This window comes from Dermacentor andersoni, chromosome 1 (genome assembly GCF_023375885.2).
Source record: "Dermacentor andersoni chromosome 1, qqDerAnde1_hic_scaffold, whole genome shotgun sequence".
Taxonomy (NCBI): Eukaryota; Metazoa; Arthropoda; class Arachnida; order Ixodida; family Ixodidae; genus Dermacentor; species Dermacentor andersoni.
The window spans coordinates 117,993,060-118,006,899 of record NC_092814.1 but is presented as its reverse complement, the minus strand read 5'-3'; the positions used below and the strand labels follow the sequence as shown (position 1 = coordinate 118,006,899).

Sequence of the window (13,840 nt, the reverse complement as noted above, 5' to 3'; positions counted from 1 at the left end):
CAAACGAGTTTCTCGCGTCGCCTTTACTCTCTGCTACGCTCCTGCCATGTATGCACGCTCTAAACCACTCCCCGACGCGGCGTGCAAGACAGCAGCAGCAGTAGTGGAAAAGTCGAAGGAAGAGGCAAAGAAAGCTTCGTTTTAAAACATTTGAGCGCTTACTTATCATCCAATGCATAACTATTTCCTAGCGTTTTAACTGCAGTCATTAATGCCTCGCTATTGATTGCCTCTACGCAGAAAGTCACCTTCGAGGAACCTGAAAAACGGGACGATCCCGAACGACCTAGAAGAGGCCGGTCTCCGCAGAAGGTCACCTCCGAGGAACCTGAGAAACGGGACAATTCCGAGCGACCCAGAAGAGGCCGGTGTCGGCAGAAAGTCACCTTCGATGAACCCGAGAAACGGGACAATTCCGAGCGACCCAGAAGAGGCCGGTGTCGGCAGAAAGTCACCTTCGAGGAACCTGATAAACGGGACAATTCCGAGCGGCGCAGAAGAGGCCGGTCTCCGCAGAAAGTCACCTTCGAGGAACCTGATAAACGGGACAATTCCGAGCGGCGCAGAAGAGGCCGGTCTCCGCAGAAAGTCACCTTCGAGGAACCTGATAAACGGGACAATTCCGAGCGGCGCAGAAGAGGCCGGTCTCCGCGGAAAGTCACCTTCGAGGAACCTGAGAAACGGGACAATTCTGAGCGGCGCAGAGGAGGTCGGTCTCCGCAGAAAGTTACCTTCGAGGAACCTGAGAAACGGGACAATCCCGACCGACCCCGAGGAGTCCGCGAAGGTGGACACAGAGGCGGACGGGGACACGGGTCCTACCATGGCAGCGGGGCAGCCTCAGGCACGAGCCGGACAGGCATTCTCTACCCACCGCTGCCGCGTCCACAGACTGGGCGGCGTCCGCGATTACTGGTGACAGATAGCTGGGTAACATTAAATCACAAATCGCGCTCCATCAGTGGTGGCGCTTATGCAAGTGCGCAGAGGCACTTTCTTTCGCGCGCGCAACTGTTCGAGCACAAACGAAAGAGGCACAAAATGCTTTGATAATCTTTGGGACATTAGAATTAACTAACGCTAGTTCGGTTGCAGGGCAGTCTGTTGTTGGGCTAGTTGATACAGAATGTATAAATGAAAACAGTGCACATAATTGTGACAAGTAATGGGCAACGCTGCCACTGTCTACCTGCCTTCCCTTTCTCAGGGCCCGTATTCACAAAGCAGTTCATGCGCTAGAGCTGCTCGTAGGAATTGGCGCCGACCATTAAAAAATGCCGAACAAAACATAAGCAAGGGCGTTCAATCAATAGCAAAGTGGGGCCGGAAGCGCTTTTGTCGGTCTCATTTTCTTGTGCGTTCTGTCTGGTGCCCATTGAACCATGATTTGGAACTTTATCAACTAGCCCAGATTTCAATTTCTTCAATAGCAAATAATTGAAAAAGTTCGACTCCATGGCCCGTATTCATAAATGTGATAGGCCCAGCAGTGCTCACAAAAACGGAGTTGATTGCTATAATTGTTCGTAAGAGCAGAAGCAAGGCAATCGAGATGTTGGATATATTGTTAGCGAAGGCGGTATAGGCCAATAGCAAGGAGCACTTCAGAACGAAAGCTTTCGCGAATTTGGCCCCTTAAGCGAGAGCATGTCCTCTTTTGTCGGCGTTCAGGTGCCTGCCACTCGTGATAGCGACCACTCAGGTCGCTATCACGAGTGACGGGCAACCGCGGATAGCAGTAACGTAAGGGATTTTTTTTTAATCGTACAGGGTGAGGGCTCATTTTTCGTGGTCATGTGCGCCACTTCATGCAAGCTTCAGAGTGGACGCGTACGTGAGTATCTGCGCGCGTGCGCGCGTGCGTGCGTGCGTGCGTGTGTGTGTCCGTGTACGTGTGTGTCCACGCGCACGTGCGTGTGCGTGCGTGCGTGTGTGTACGTGTGTGTGTGTCTGTGTCTGTGTGCGTGCGTGTGTGCGTATGCGTGTGCGCGTGCGCGCGTATGTGTGTGTGCACTTGTGTGCGCGTATGTGCCTGTGTGTGCATGTTCGTGTGTGCGTGTGCGAGCGTGTGCGCGCGCGTGCGCGTGTGTCGGCGCCCGCGTGTGTGTGCGTGTGTGTGTGCGCGTGTGCATGCGCGTGTGTGCATGTGCGTGTGTGCGTGTGTATGTGCGTGTGTGAGCGAGCGCGCGTGTGCGTGTGTGTGTGTGTGTGTATGCGCGTATGTGCATGTGCATGTGTGCGTGTGTATGTGCGTGTGCGAGCGAGCGCGCGTGTGCGTGTGTGTGTGTATGCTTGTGTGTGCGTGTGTGTGCGTGTGCGTGTGTGACAACTTTGCCTCTGAGCCTCCCGCACTTCAAATGATGCCCAGCCCACGTCCCTGTGTACTGCGCTTCATTTCCTGTTTATCCATACGCGCTCAGTGCTAATCTTTCAACCGCCCTTTCTTATATCCAGTCCCGACTACACCTCAGATCTCAAACATAGCACTGAGTTACAAAACGTAAGCCCGGGAGGCATTACCCCTCTCCATACTCCTTGTGCTACTCTATATCTGTTTTACGCCCACAGCACTGTTTCAATAAGCCGCGTTTCTTGCCCTTTGCTTGAATTAACTGTTCATGCTATTCTATGTATCTTTTTCCCACATTCTACCCTACCCATATTAAGCATTTGTACTTGGCTCTTGGTATATAATTTTCCTGCATTGTGACCGGCTGAGAAGTCTCATCATTAGACACCATGCAGCCTCATTTCTTTATACAATACTTAAATCGCAGAGCTTCACCCTCTGCTGCAGGCTTCTCTGCAAAAACCTGAATATCTTACGGTCTGCTAAGAAAACAACGTCATCCTTGTATGTCGAAAACCATAGGCGCTGCTCCACCGCCACATCTTCTCGTTTATGAAACATAACCTAACATTACTTCAGCGCGCGTGCGCTTCCTTTGCATGCTAATTATGCATACCCTAAAGAGTAGTGGTGATAATGGATCCAACAGTGCCGGTACGCGGTACCGGTGACATTATTGAGGAAGTAGCTCCACAAGCGAACTACGGATGAACGTTTACATACAAACACTCTGTTGTATATATGCAAACAGCTCCCTTCTTAACGCTAACTTCTCCGCTATCCTCTTTCCCTGTCCTTTTACACCCCTACCCTCTTCACCTACTGCTTACCGCAGTTAAAGTGTGAGATTTCAAGTGCGGTCAGCAGTAATCTCCTCTCCTTTATTTCACTGAGAGAGCAAGCTCTCTCAGTGACGTTGTCGTACGCACGGCGAATATCTGAGAAGGCTTCGTATAATTCTTCGTTGGTTATTTCTGCACGCTTTGTGATTACTGACGGGTTACTATTTGCGCGCGCAGAGGCGGCCCCTCGACAACATGGTGCGGTGCCCTTACGACACGTCGCACCTGGTGCCCGCGTCTGGGCGCGCCGCCCACGTCCGCCATTGTCCACGCAAGAGGAACGGCGGTACGTATACGCTCGCCGAGCGCGCAAACAAAATGCGGGCCCTGCAGGGTTTCTAAAGTGGCCGGTCGCCGTCCCCGTTCGGTTTCCACAACTGTGAACCATCGTCAGTTGCCGTGTTCTTAAGCATGTCATCCGCCCGACCTTAAGCGCGTCGACCATGCAAGAAGAGGAAGGCTATATAGTTACTTCATCAACTAGTTGATGTTGCAAAACTGTTTATTAGGGACGGTGCGAATAGTAGTTTTTGAGACCGAATCGAATACGAATCGAACAGTACCAGAAGCGAGTCGAATGTCGAATATTTTCGCAAATCTTTCGAACAATATACAACCTTCTCACCAGCAACATCAAACAATTTACACGTCGTGGTTTTGACGGCACTAGAAAGTTTCTGTCATTACACTGCACTTTAAAAAAACCATACTCTATATTAAAAGCACAAAGGAAGCTTTACGAATAAATAAACAGTTTGTTCGCAAACTCGGCGCTTCTATGCGCATACGCGGCCATGCATTATCACATTAAGCTCAGGAACGTAGCCTTGCGGTCCAAATAACATTTGCGCCCGAACCAGAAATACGGGTCACCCGCGGTGATGGCAGAGCGAGCAAGAAAAAAAGAAGGCCCTTTCTCTCTCTCTCGAATAGTCGTGGCAGATGCTGCCACTATTGTATCAAATATGTTGCAATGAATCACCTTCATATTTAATATGGCGGGAGGACACACGTGCTGCATCTATATGTAGTATCCAAACAATACCCACTGCCTAGTGTCATGTCTAAACAAAATTTTATTTTTGATTCGTCGTGGTTTTACCGGTAAAGCCCTGGCTCCCTGATAGACAGCGTGCTCTGGTACAGCATCTCCGCTGTTCAGGGGATAAAAAGTTATCGTATTTTTGCTTCAATTTCATGTTTGATCATGCACACTCGACGACGTGAAATATTCGAGAACCATTCGAAAAATATTTGGCTTTCGAATGGTGACTATTCGATTCGAGGACCGAATCGAATAGGGGAGTATTCGATTCGTTATTCAAAAGTTTCGAATATTCGCACACTCCTACTGTATGTCTTTTTTTGTCTTTTCATAAATGAGATAGAGAGATTGCTTGAGAGGAAGTGAAAATTCTGCTGGTCATACTGTGACTGTTCAGCACGAGTAAGAACTGCTGATTGGTTACCAGTATAGGAAAGAGAACACAGAAAAAAGAACGAGTAGGAACCGAGGGGAGTTCGCAGCTCTGCGCGTAGAAGCTGCCCCAAAGTAAGAAGGCGAAAAGCCATAATGCAGTAATTTGGGCTTGTTGGTATGACATCGTGAGGCTTATAGCGAGTGAAAAGACGCTATACCGCTATAAAGACGCGCTATAAGCCTCGCGAAAAGCCAGCAATCTCGCTAAGCATACCGTGGCTGCCCCCAAGTTGACTGCGTGTGGACAGGGGCGCGCAAATAGTGTCGCTATAGACTTGATGCCTCAAGTGCACGCACAGACCAGACGCTTGAACGTCCGCCGCTTCACTGCATCGCGTTTGCTCGAGCCCGCTGTTCCGTACCTCGTACTGCGTAGTTAGTCTTTCCGCCGACAGCGTGGGCAACCAAAAAAATGAAAGCTAGCCTGCCTCAACACCTATGGCCGCGATTTTGTATCGATGCTTTCCGGTCGATGCCACTCTTATTCATCCACCGTTCACGGCCGACTGATCACGTTGACAACGCGGGTGGAGTGTCGTTCTGACCACTGACGAAGCGCTAAAAAGCGCGAAAACGCATAGCATCGGAAGAGGCATCGCTACAAAATCGCGGCCCTAGGCTGACACATCGCATAGTGAAAGATCCTAATTAATTTTGATCCCTTCTTTATTTGCTATTTTGACCACTTCGCTATTTGCTATTTTGACCTTCGCAATGCGGCCGCCGAGGTCGCGAACCGAGCCCGCAACCTCGGTAGCTTATAGGTTCCCTTTGCACTTTCTGTTATAGCGCAAAAGGAACGTTATTACTGGTGATAATCTATACGCGGCACGTTAGGTTAGGTTAGATTAGGTTAGGTTGCTCCAAAGGTTTCCTGAAAGAAATAGAAATCCACTCCACTGCCTATGCGTGCTGAATTTGTTCTCGCAAGTACCGCGATCGAAAACTAATTATAAAGTTTGCGAAAATTTCTCTAAATAATTTCTCTAAATGCGTAATACGAAATTGTCCTGCTTACGGGAAGATGGCCCTTGATTGTTTCTCACTATATCACACGGGATGCGATATCTGGTATGTATTCCATGTGAGTAACGCTCACACATGATTCGTTAATGGCTCGGCGTCCTGTTGCAGCCACAACTAGACGCTACCACAGGACGGAGTTGCCACAGGAGGAGAACTGGGAGCCAGGTAAGACGCCCTCTAAGATTATTCCTAGCCTGAGCCTCTGCACCGTAGTCTTATGCCATAGAGGCACCAGCACTGCACGCAACAGGACTAGCACACTTGTCTGAAACACGCAGCTGTGGGCGGCGCATGTGGTCCTTTCGGTTACTTCACTACTACCCCCTTCACCCCGAACTCCCCTTTACAGCAGAATCCTTCAGCAGTACTTTTTAACACTGCAGTGCGTCGTTCGATGTGGCACGTTAATGCGTGCGCACCAGTACCTATACTTGAGTTTGAGAACCCTTGCTTGTCGTATGCATACGGTTATAATTAATTAATCAGTGCCTGCTACGCGTACCAGTGAAGGGGATTCTTATGTGCCACAACCCAAAGCGTCTAAGAGTCATGACAAGCTTCTATAACCAATCCAGTACCTCATCAAATAACCAGCAATTCTTACTGCAAATAAAAAAACATGGGCGCTCCAGGTAAATTGCCACCGCCGCAGTTGGTGTCGCCGCCGCCGTGATGTTCCGTATAAAGAGAGACAATATCGCGGCCGCGCGCCGTATGCTGTAGGTGCGAAGTAAAGCATGCGAGGGTGAGCTTAGAAGGATGGTGGCGTGGTGCGACGGCGTCTTCTAGCGCGCGCAAGGGGGGAAATTGGGGAGGGGGTGGCCGGCTTTTCGCACGCGCAAGGGCTGAGCGAGGAGATGTGCGCGCGCTAGGAGGGGAGGAGGGGGGGGGGGGCATGGTAGCGCGCGTCTCCGCTTGTACTCCGCGCACGTCCCGTCACATCTTGGAGGCAATCTACGGTGAGATCGACAGTTAGCGGACCCGAGGTAGTTGATGGCGTCGTGAGCGCTGTGTTCTCGCGCGCCTAGTTCGTGTTGAGGCGAGAGGCAGCACGAAGGGGAATTCGCTCGCCACTGCTGCCGCTCTTCATGAAGCCAGCGTTCTGACAGCGAGTGACCGCGGTCATCGAGCGAGATGTGCTCACGTTTGCCTGGCGCGTGTGACACCATGCTTGTTAATTTAGTTAGTAAGCTAATCTTTGCAGCAGTTCATACGTCCGATAAGACTGCTAACCTTACTTCGTACAGCTGTCTAATAATTTGCTATCGCAATCAATGCTTCGCCTTTCGGTCGAGACTGCAACTTCTTTTCTTTTTGAGTTTGTCGGACCATTAGGCGCCACTGCTGAAGCTAAGCTGTATTTGGCTCCATTTGGGAATGAGAGAGAACAAGAGTGGACCACCAAGCCACTGCGGTAGGTCCGCATGCATAATAAAGCGAGCTACTGTGATTTCCAAACGCTGCGAATAAGACATTGCTACTGCACCTGTTTTTATTGTTGCTGTCGTCGTCATCGCTATCACGGCAACAATGTTTACATTGTTTCATAAGATGCTCGTTAGTCACGAGCTTCGTGAATAACTAGCTGGCTACGATGCAGCTTGTTCGGCTTGGCATTCCCGCGATTGTCATGCTAACGATTACTCCCCTTAGCAGCACTCCAGATTTTCCAGGTATTTATGAAGGCAAACTTTACGTTTAAATGGGATTAGCACGCCCCGCGCAGGAACAGTAACAAGTTCAGGGGAACATTCTGGAGACGCAGACGAACGCAGGCAGTGCAGAGTTCGCTGTGAAACGTGCGCAGAGATTGTTCCTGGAAAAGCGGGATACGTGCCACCCGTAGATATGGGCTACCCTGTCTTCCGAGATGTACAAACCTTGACCCCAAAGCAGAGGAGAGACTACTACCGCGATCTGCTGGAGCAGCACAAACTTGTGGAAAAGTAAGTAATCTTTACACCCGCTTATGTGATGATATATTGTTAATGTTTGGGCAGACTGCGGTTATTCCAAGGTTCGAGATCCAGGACGCCTCGACTCTGCCAGACCATTCTTCGCTGGTCTTCGCTAATCCGTGCTGTTGCCGAGCAATAAACTTGAAGCGAAAATTTTGTTGGCACATTTAACTGAATATTTCTTTACATATTCAGCCAAAGACAAAAAGACAAAAAAATACATTTCATGCAAGTAGTAGTGCAGTCCGAAAGTAAGATAACTAGCACGATCTTCGCGATTTCTCGCGTTGGTTTTATCATTATCGTAATTGTTCTCCCCCGGCGTCGCCGTCACGTGAACTCTCCAGCGCAGTCATGTGACCTATCCACGGCTAATAAAGAAACGCGCAAAAACCATCGAAGATGATTGTCGACGTAAGTGAATAACGTTCGCGTACGGTTGCCACATTTCGCCGCATACCGTAGGCTTTCATGCTCACGACAGTGTACCATCGTCGCTCTTCTAACTCTTCTTGGGTGAGCGCGCCCCAGAGACGGGCGCCAGGCATACAGAGAACACCACCTTAGAGCCCAGACCACACGTACGCTTGCGGACGCGCGCAAGCTCACGTTCACGCATCCACACATGCGCAGACGCTGCGGCATGGCTCGTACGCGTCGAAACGCAGCGTGATGTCGCGGAACAGCTCCTCTCTGTTATCGCGCGCTGGGGTTGCTTGCCTCGCGTCGGCGCGCCTGGCTACGCAGCTATGGCGCGGAACGTTAAACGCTCAGTGAAGCAGATTTATATCATGCAAGAAAGTGCTTCTTTCCTTTTTGCGCCGATCTAACAGCTATACAAATATAACAATTACGTTTATAGATATCTAAGCATTTTGAAACCCTGTCGATAACAAAGTACGAAGCGGCGCCTGCCAAGGCGTCTGTCAGCGAGCCCAGTGAGCGCGTGCTGTCGCGCGTATTTGTAGATGCAAACCGCCATTACTCGCGAGGCGCGGCAGGCGCTAAGGGCGCGTCCGCAAGCGTACGTGTGGTCTCGGCTTTACTGCGTCGTGTCCAGGTCTCAACTACCGTGGCTGCAGGCGGGGCTCCCCGGTCAAGCCCGGTCGCGCGCGCCACGGAGCACCACGATAACAGCAATGCGCCCAACAATATATATATATATATATATATATATATATATATATATATATATATATATATATATGCGTGTGTGTGTGTGTGTGTGTGTGTGTGTGTGTGTGTGTGTGTGTGTGTGTGTGTGTTAAAGGGCCAGCAAAAACTGAATGCCAACGGCGAAACGGGAGGCAGTGGCGAGAGAGGGTCGAAGTGGTCGAGAGCGCTGCGGCATTGCTCTCTCCCTCAGGCAAGATACCGCGTCCGAGCAAACACGCAAAGTTCGACGCAGGTTCTGCACTTGCTCGAAGGGAAGGAGCTCGAAAGCTAGCACACGGCGTTTTGTTAATTCCAGAACCGTAAAGCCGAACCGGCCGCAGTTCCGCCCGGCTATATAGTGCCTAAAATATACCGACCTCTAGGCATGACAATTTGGATAGTGGACGAGCGTAAGCGAGAGAAACACTGGCTGTGACGTCATCAGCGACTACGTGTTATACAATCATTCGTACCTATCACTATTACTACTAGTAGTAGAAATACTACTAGAAAAGTACGAGGGAAAAGTGGGCCGGCCTCCGGAGATAGTGCAGTCTAACCAAGACCTCGTTGCCTTTGGAACGAAAGAGGTATGGGTACGATCGTGACCTAGTGGTTAGAGCACCGGGCTGCTGTGCTCGACGGCAGAGGTTCGGTTCCACATTCTTTTTATGAAAGCGCGGCATGACAGGAACCTCCTACCTAACGCAAAGTTCCAAGAGTGAGGCCAAGAATGAGGCCATGCCGGTCAGTTCACAAGACATATCAACTTGAAATTAATCTCCAGGATGACACCGGTATCGATATCTTATTTTTGAGATATATTATTTTTGTGCTTCAATGCATGAAAGAACGTTCTGAAAAAAAAAAAAGAAAGAAAGAGATTTGATGGCACAAATCTCCAAACTGATGTCATTCTGGAAATTAATTCCAAGTGAATACGCCCTACAAACTCATTGGCTCCAATTCGTAAATCGCCGCTTTGAGGAGCTAACTAGGCATATTGTGCACTGATCGAACGAAGCTAGAGCTGTGAAATTACCTGGTCACCGCGTCGTGAGATAAAAACAAATGAGAGTTCCGTTTGTGAGTCGGGGTGCACCTTTCGCTTTAGTTAGCTGATCTCTGCGATAAGGTCGTTTGCGTCCGTTGACTGGCGCTTGTTCGTGTTCGCAGTACGCGGTGTTCGAAGTACGGCCCGGGCTTGGGAACACAGCAGACACCCGCAAACTCCGATCAAACGAGCAGAGAATAACAACTAATCGGACCAAATTGCGTTTCTTCCAACACGTTTACGAAATTTAGCGAGGATTTTCTTTTGAGCAAGGTCACTTGTATCAACGTAAATACATGACTTGGAAACGAATTGAACCAGTTGCAATAAGATTTAGCTGCGTGCACAGGGTCGGAAAGCAAACTAGTGGTACTCTGCGCATGTCGAATGCTCCAAAGCTGGAATGAGAGCCCTTCGCAGTTGCTTCTAAGTTTCTTGTAAGCAAATGAACTGACAATTCACCGCGCTGAATGAAAAAACAGCACCTACTGCTTAAATCGCTAAACTAAAGCATGCTATCGAAACATTGTCACCTCGCGGCATAACATGTCTCAAGATCAACATCAGACCTTCCGAGATGGTTATCGTACCTGCTATTGTGCGTGCGGACAAAAGTAGAATAGCGAGAATATGCGTGCTGTTTAAAGCGTTAGTAACGCTAATGCTGGAGCAGAAAACTAAACTAACACAGCCTAATTAAGCTTAAGCGTATATCACAAAATTTATAAAAGCGCCTGCCTAAACTCCGCGATTTGAAACGACAGCAATATATTTGAAATAAATAAAAAGAAAGCAATGTTCTACTCACAGGAATTACCTTTTTTTAACTTGTTAGGGTGCACGGGTGTGAGCGGAGTGGACTGTAAACACTAAATGCTACAACCGTTTATTATAGCTTGCAAGCGGTCACTTAATTTCTCCGTTATCAGTATTTTAATTGGAACACATGTGGCTACTTCGTTATCAGCAATAAGATTGTTGCTGTAATGACAAATATTGCACGGCAGAAATCTATACATAAGTTTGCTTAATTTCCAGTGACAAGGGAGCTTCGAACCGATGCGGAGATTCGGAAGAAACTGGAGAATCCACGATTTCAAATGTAAGTTATTCACTCACTTATCTAGTTTCATGAAACCATGCCGCTGTGCAACAAGACGGAAAGCAGATCACGTTGGTATGAATGCATCATCATCATCATCATCAGCCTGGTTACGCCCACAGCAGGGCAAAGGCCTCTCCCATACTTCTCCAACTACCCCGGTCATGTACTAATTGTGGCCATGTCGTTCCTGCAAACTTCTTAATCTCATCCGCCCACCTAACTTTCTGCCGCCCCCTGCTACGCTTCCCTTATCTTGGAATCCAGTCCGTAACCCTTAATGACCATCGGTTATCTTCCCTCCTCATTACATGTCCTGCCCATGCCCATTTATTTTTCTTGATTTCAACTAAGATGTCAGTAACTCGCGTTTGTTCCCTCACCCAATCTTCTCTTTTCTTATCCCTTAACGTTACACCCATCCTTCTTCTTTCCATAGCTCGTTGCGTCGTCCTCAATTTAAGTAGAACTCATTTCGTAAGCCTCCAGGTTTCTGCCCCATACGTGAGTACTAGTAAGACACAGCTGTTATACACTTTTCTCTTGAGGGATAATGGCAACCTGCTGTTCATGATCTGAGAATGCCTGCCAAACGCACCCCAGCCCATTCTTATTCTTCTGATTATTTCAGTCTCATGATCCGGATCCGCGGTCACTACCTGCCCTAAGTAGATGCATTCCCTTACCACTTCCAGTGCCTCGCTACCTATCGCAAACTGCTGTTCTCTACCGAGACTGTTAAACATTACTTCAATTTCCTGCAGATTAATTTTTAGACCCACCCTTCTGCTTTGCCTCTCCAGATCAGTGAGCATGCATTGCAATTGGTCCCCTGAGTTACTAAGCAAGGCAATATCATCAGCGAATCGCAAGTTACTAAGGTATTCTCCATTACCTCTTATCCCCGATTCTTCCGAATCCAGGTCTCTGAATAGCTCTTGTAAACACGCTATGAATAGCATTGGTGAGAAGTAATTTAGCGCGCGAAACACTCAATTCTTAGTCTACTAAACAAAATTACTAACAACACCAAACATCATTACCGACTGCCAGCGCTAATAAGTCTGGCGAAAAGAGAAGCAAACATGTAGCACTCATCACACCGATGTAGCCAACACCAACCGATCCCACCGCTGCCACCACTATTGTGAAAGTCGGGGTTCCGTGCGGCCAACGAATGTTCTCTCGGTAGTGCCGTGCCAGGTGCCGGGAGAAAGAAAGGTTCCGAGCGACGTTGAAGATAATGAAAAAAAGGATTATATTCAAATGAGTACGTGGTTCAGTTTTACAACACGGCTCCAACTATCGGAGCACACTACAAGCTATCGTCTTTGCATGTCCGAGCGTCTCTCTCCTCCCAGCCGTCCGGATCCGCTTCTTATGCCCTTTTCTTCCCTCTTTCCCTCGTTGAGGGAATTCGCTGGCCAATCACAAATGCCGAGTCGTTCGCCACCTCTATCGCCCCTCAGTGGTCTCCAACGTGCTCCTCGTGTCTCCAACGTGGTGCACCTGTCTCCAACGTGGCACAATAGGAGGCAACCACGTGACAAACTGAACCTGCCGTCGACGCTTTCCCCGGGAGTTCTCGACAATGACCCTGTCATCGATCACTGGCCTCTTCGTGACGGTCAGGAGAGGCGACGTTGCTGTCTTCAAGCGAGCTACCTTGAAGTGAATCATGAGGCGTGAACATCAACCGTCACAGCTGCGTGTCGTTGGTGGGGCATCCTTTGTTCTGGGGAATTGCCAAGTAAAACAGCACCCGTGACAGCTACATGTCGCTGGTGGGGCATCTACCGCTCTGAGGGACCGCCAGGCACAACAGTACACTCATGATATCCGACGTACAAAACTACGTTGACCCACCTATGTATAATGCGAAAATAAGCATTTAAAAGTAGAATGTAGAGGGTGCGCAAATATGGGCCTCTTAACGTGCATCAATTCTTAAACAACCCCGAACATCTGCCGTTCTTTTTCTCATAACGCTATGCTTTGTTTGCCACACTTGTGACCTTCAACAGCGATAGAGAACGCCTACATTATCTACCTTGCCAATTGTGACTTGTGCCGATACTGAATCTGTGTCTTGCTAAATATGGGGCTACAACGACACTTCTTGCACTGCATGGTTGTAGGTGCGACCCTGCTACGTTCTTTGATGTTGAGTGCATGCTACTGAAGTCGGGTGTTCACAAAATGGCCTGTTTGGCTAAAGTACGCACTTCGCACAAACAAGGAATGCGATAAACTACCCCTGCACCGCATCTAGCGTGTAGTATCCCTGTCTGCTATTCGGCACTAATACCTCCTCGTTGCCGAGGACTTCTCAGCCTTATTCTGTACAGCCAGGCAAAGCTCACCTAGTTTCAACGGCGCGCTAAAACCACTCGTACACCAAAACTCCCCGCAACATTATTGAACCCGTGTGGAAGTTCGTACACGTATAGCTTTACAACTGTATTGTTCTTCTTAGCGCCGGCAATGTCATCCTTCTGAAGTGTCTTTCTCTTAACTGTTTTTATTTTATCACATGATCTGGCGATGAAAAATTATAAATACCTAGCCTGCTTTAATCTGAGGAACTGATTAGTGAAGCTAGCATACATCCGGTCGTGACAAGATTTTTACACAGAAGACCGTACGCAAGAGACATTTTTTTTTTTTACAAGTTTAGAATGCTTAGCTCAAAAGCTCAGTTGAGAAGCTTTGCAGACTTTGGACATTATTGCAAGCATATTAGGTCTCCTGCAAACAACTACTCTACGTCCAAAAACTGTATCTATCCTTGCTTTGGGAGCTCCAAAGTAAAACCTAGTTCCAATTCCCACTCTTTCAATATCTTTAAATCATGAACTACCGTTCTCTGTACA

The 13,840-nt window shown here is 48.6% G+C and overlaps 1 protein-coding gene across 3 annotated transcripts in view; it reads left to right on the top strand.

Moving 5' to 3' along the window:
• The window catches only part of LOC126543326 (uncharacterized), a 42,567-nt gene that overhangs the window by 14,997 nt on the left and 13,730 nt on the right, over positions 1 to 13,840 (top strand). For 2 of the 3 annotated variants that reach the window (XM_055061947.2, XM_055061945.2), the window contains 5 exons: positions 241 to 930; positions 3,370 to 3,478; positions 5,807 to 5,863; positions 7,506 to 7,644; positions 10,904 to 10,967. In XM_055061947.2, the coding sequence (XP_054917922.2) occupies positions 241 to 930; positions 3,370 to 3,478; positions 5,807 to 5,863; positions 7,506 to 7,644; positions 10,904 to 10,967 (1,059 nt within the window). The remainder of the gene's footprint in view (positions 1 to 240; positions 931 to 3,369; positions 3,479 to 5,806; positions 5,864 to 7,505; positions 7,645 to 10,903; positions 10,968 to 13,840) is intronic. The other variant, XM_055061946.2, reaches the window with a different exon arrangement.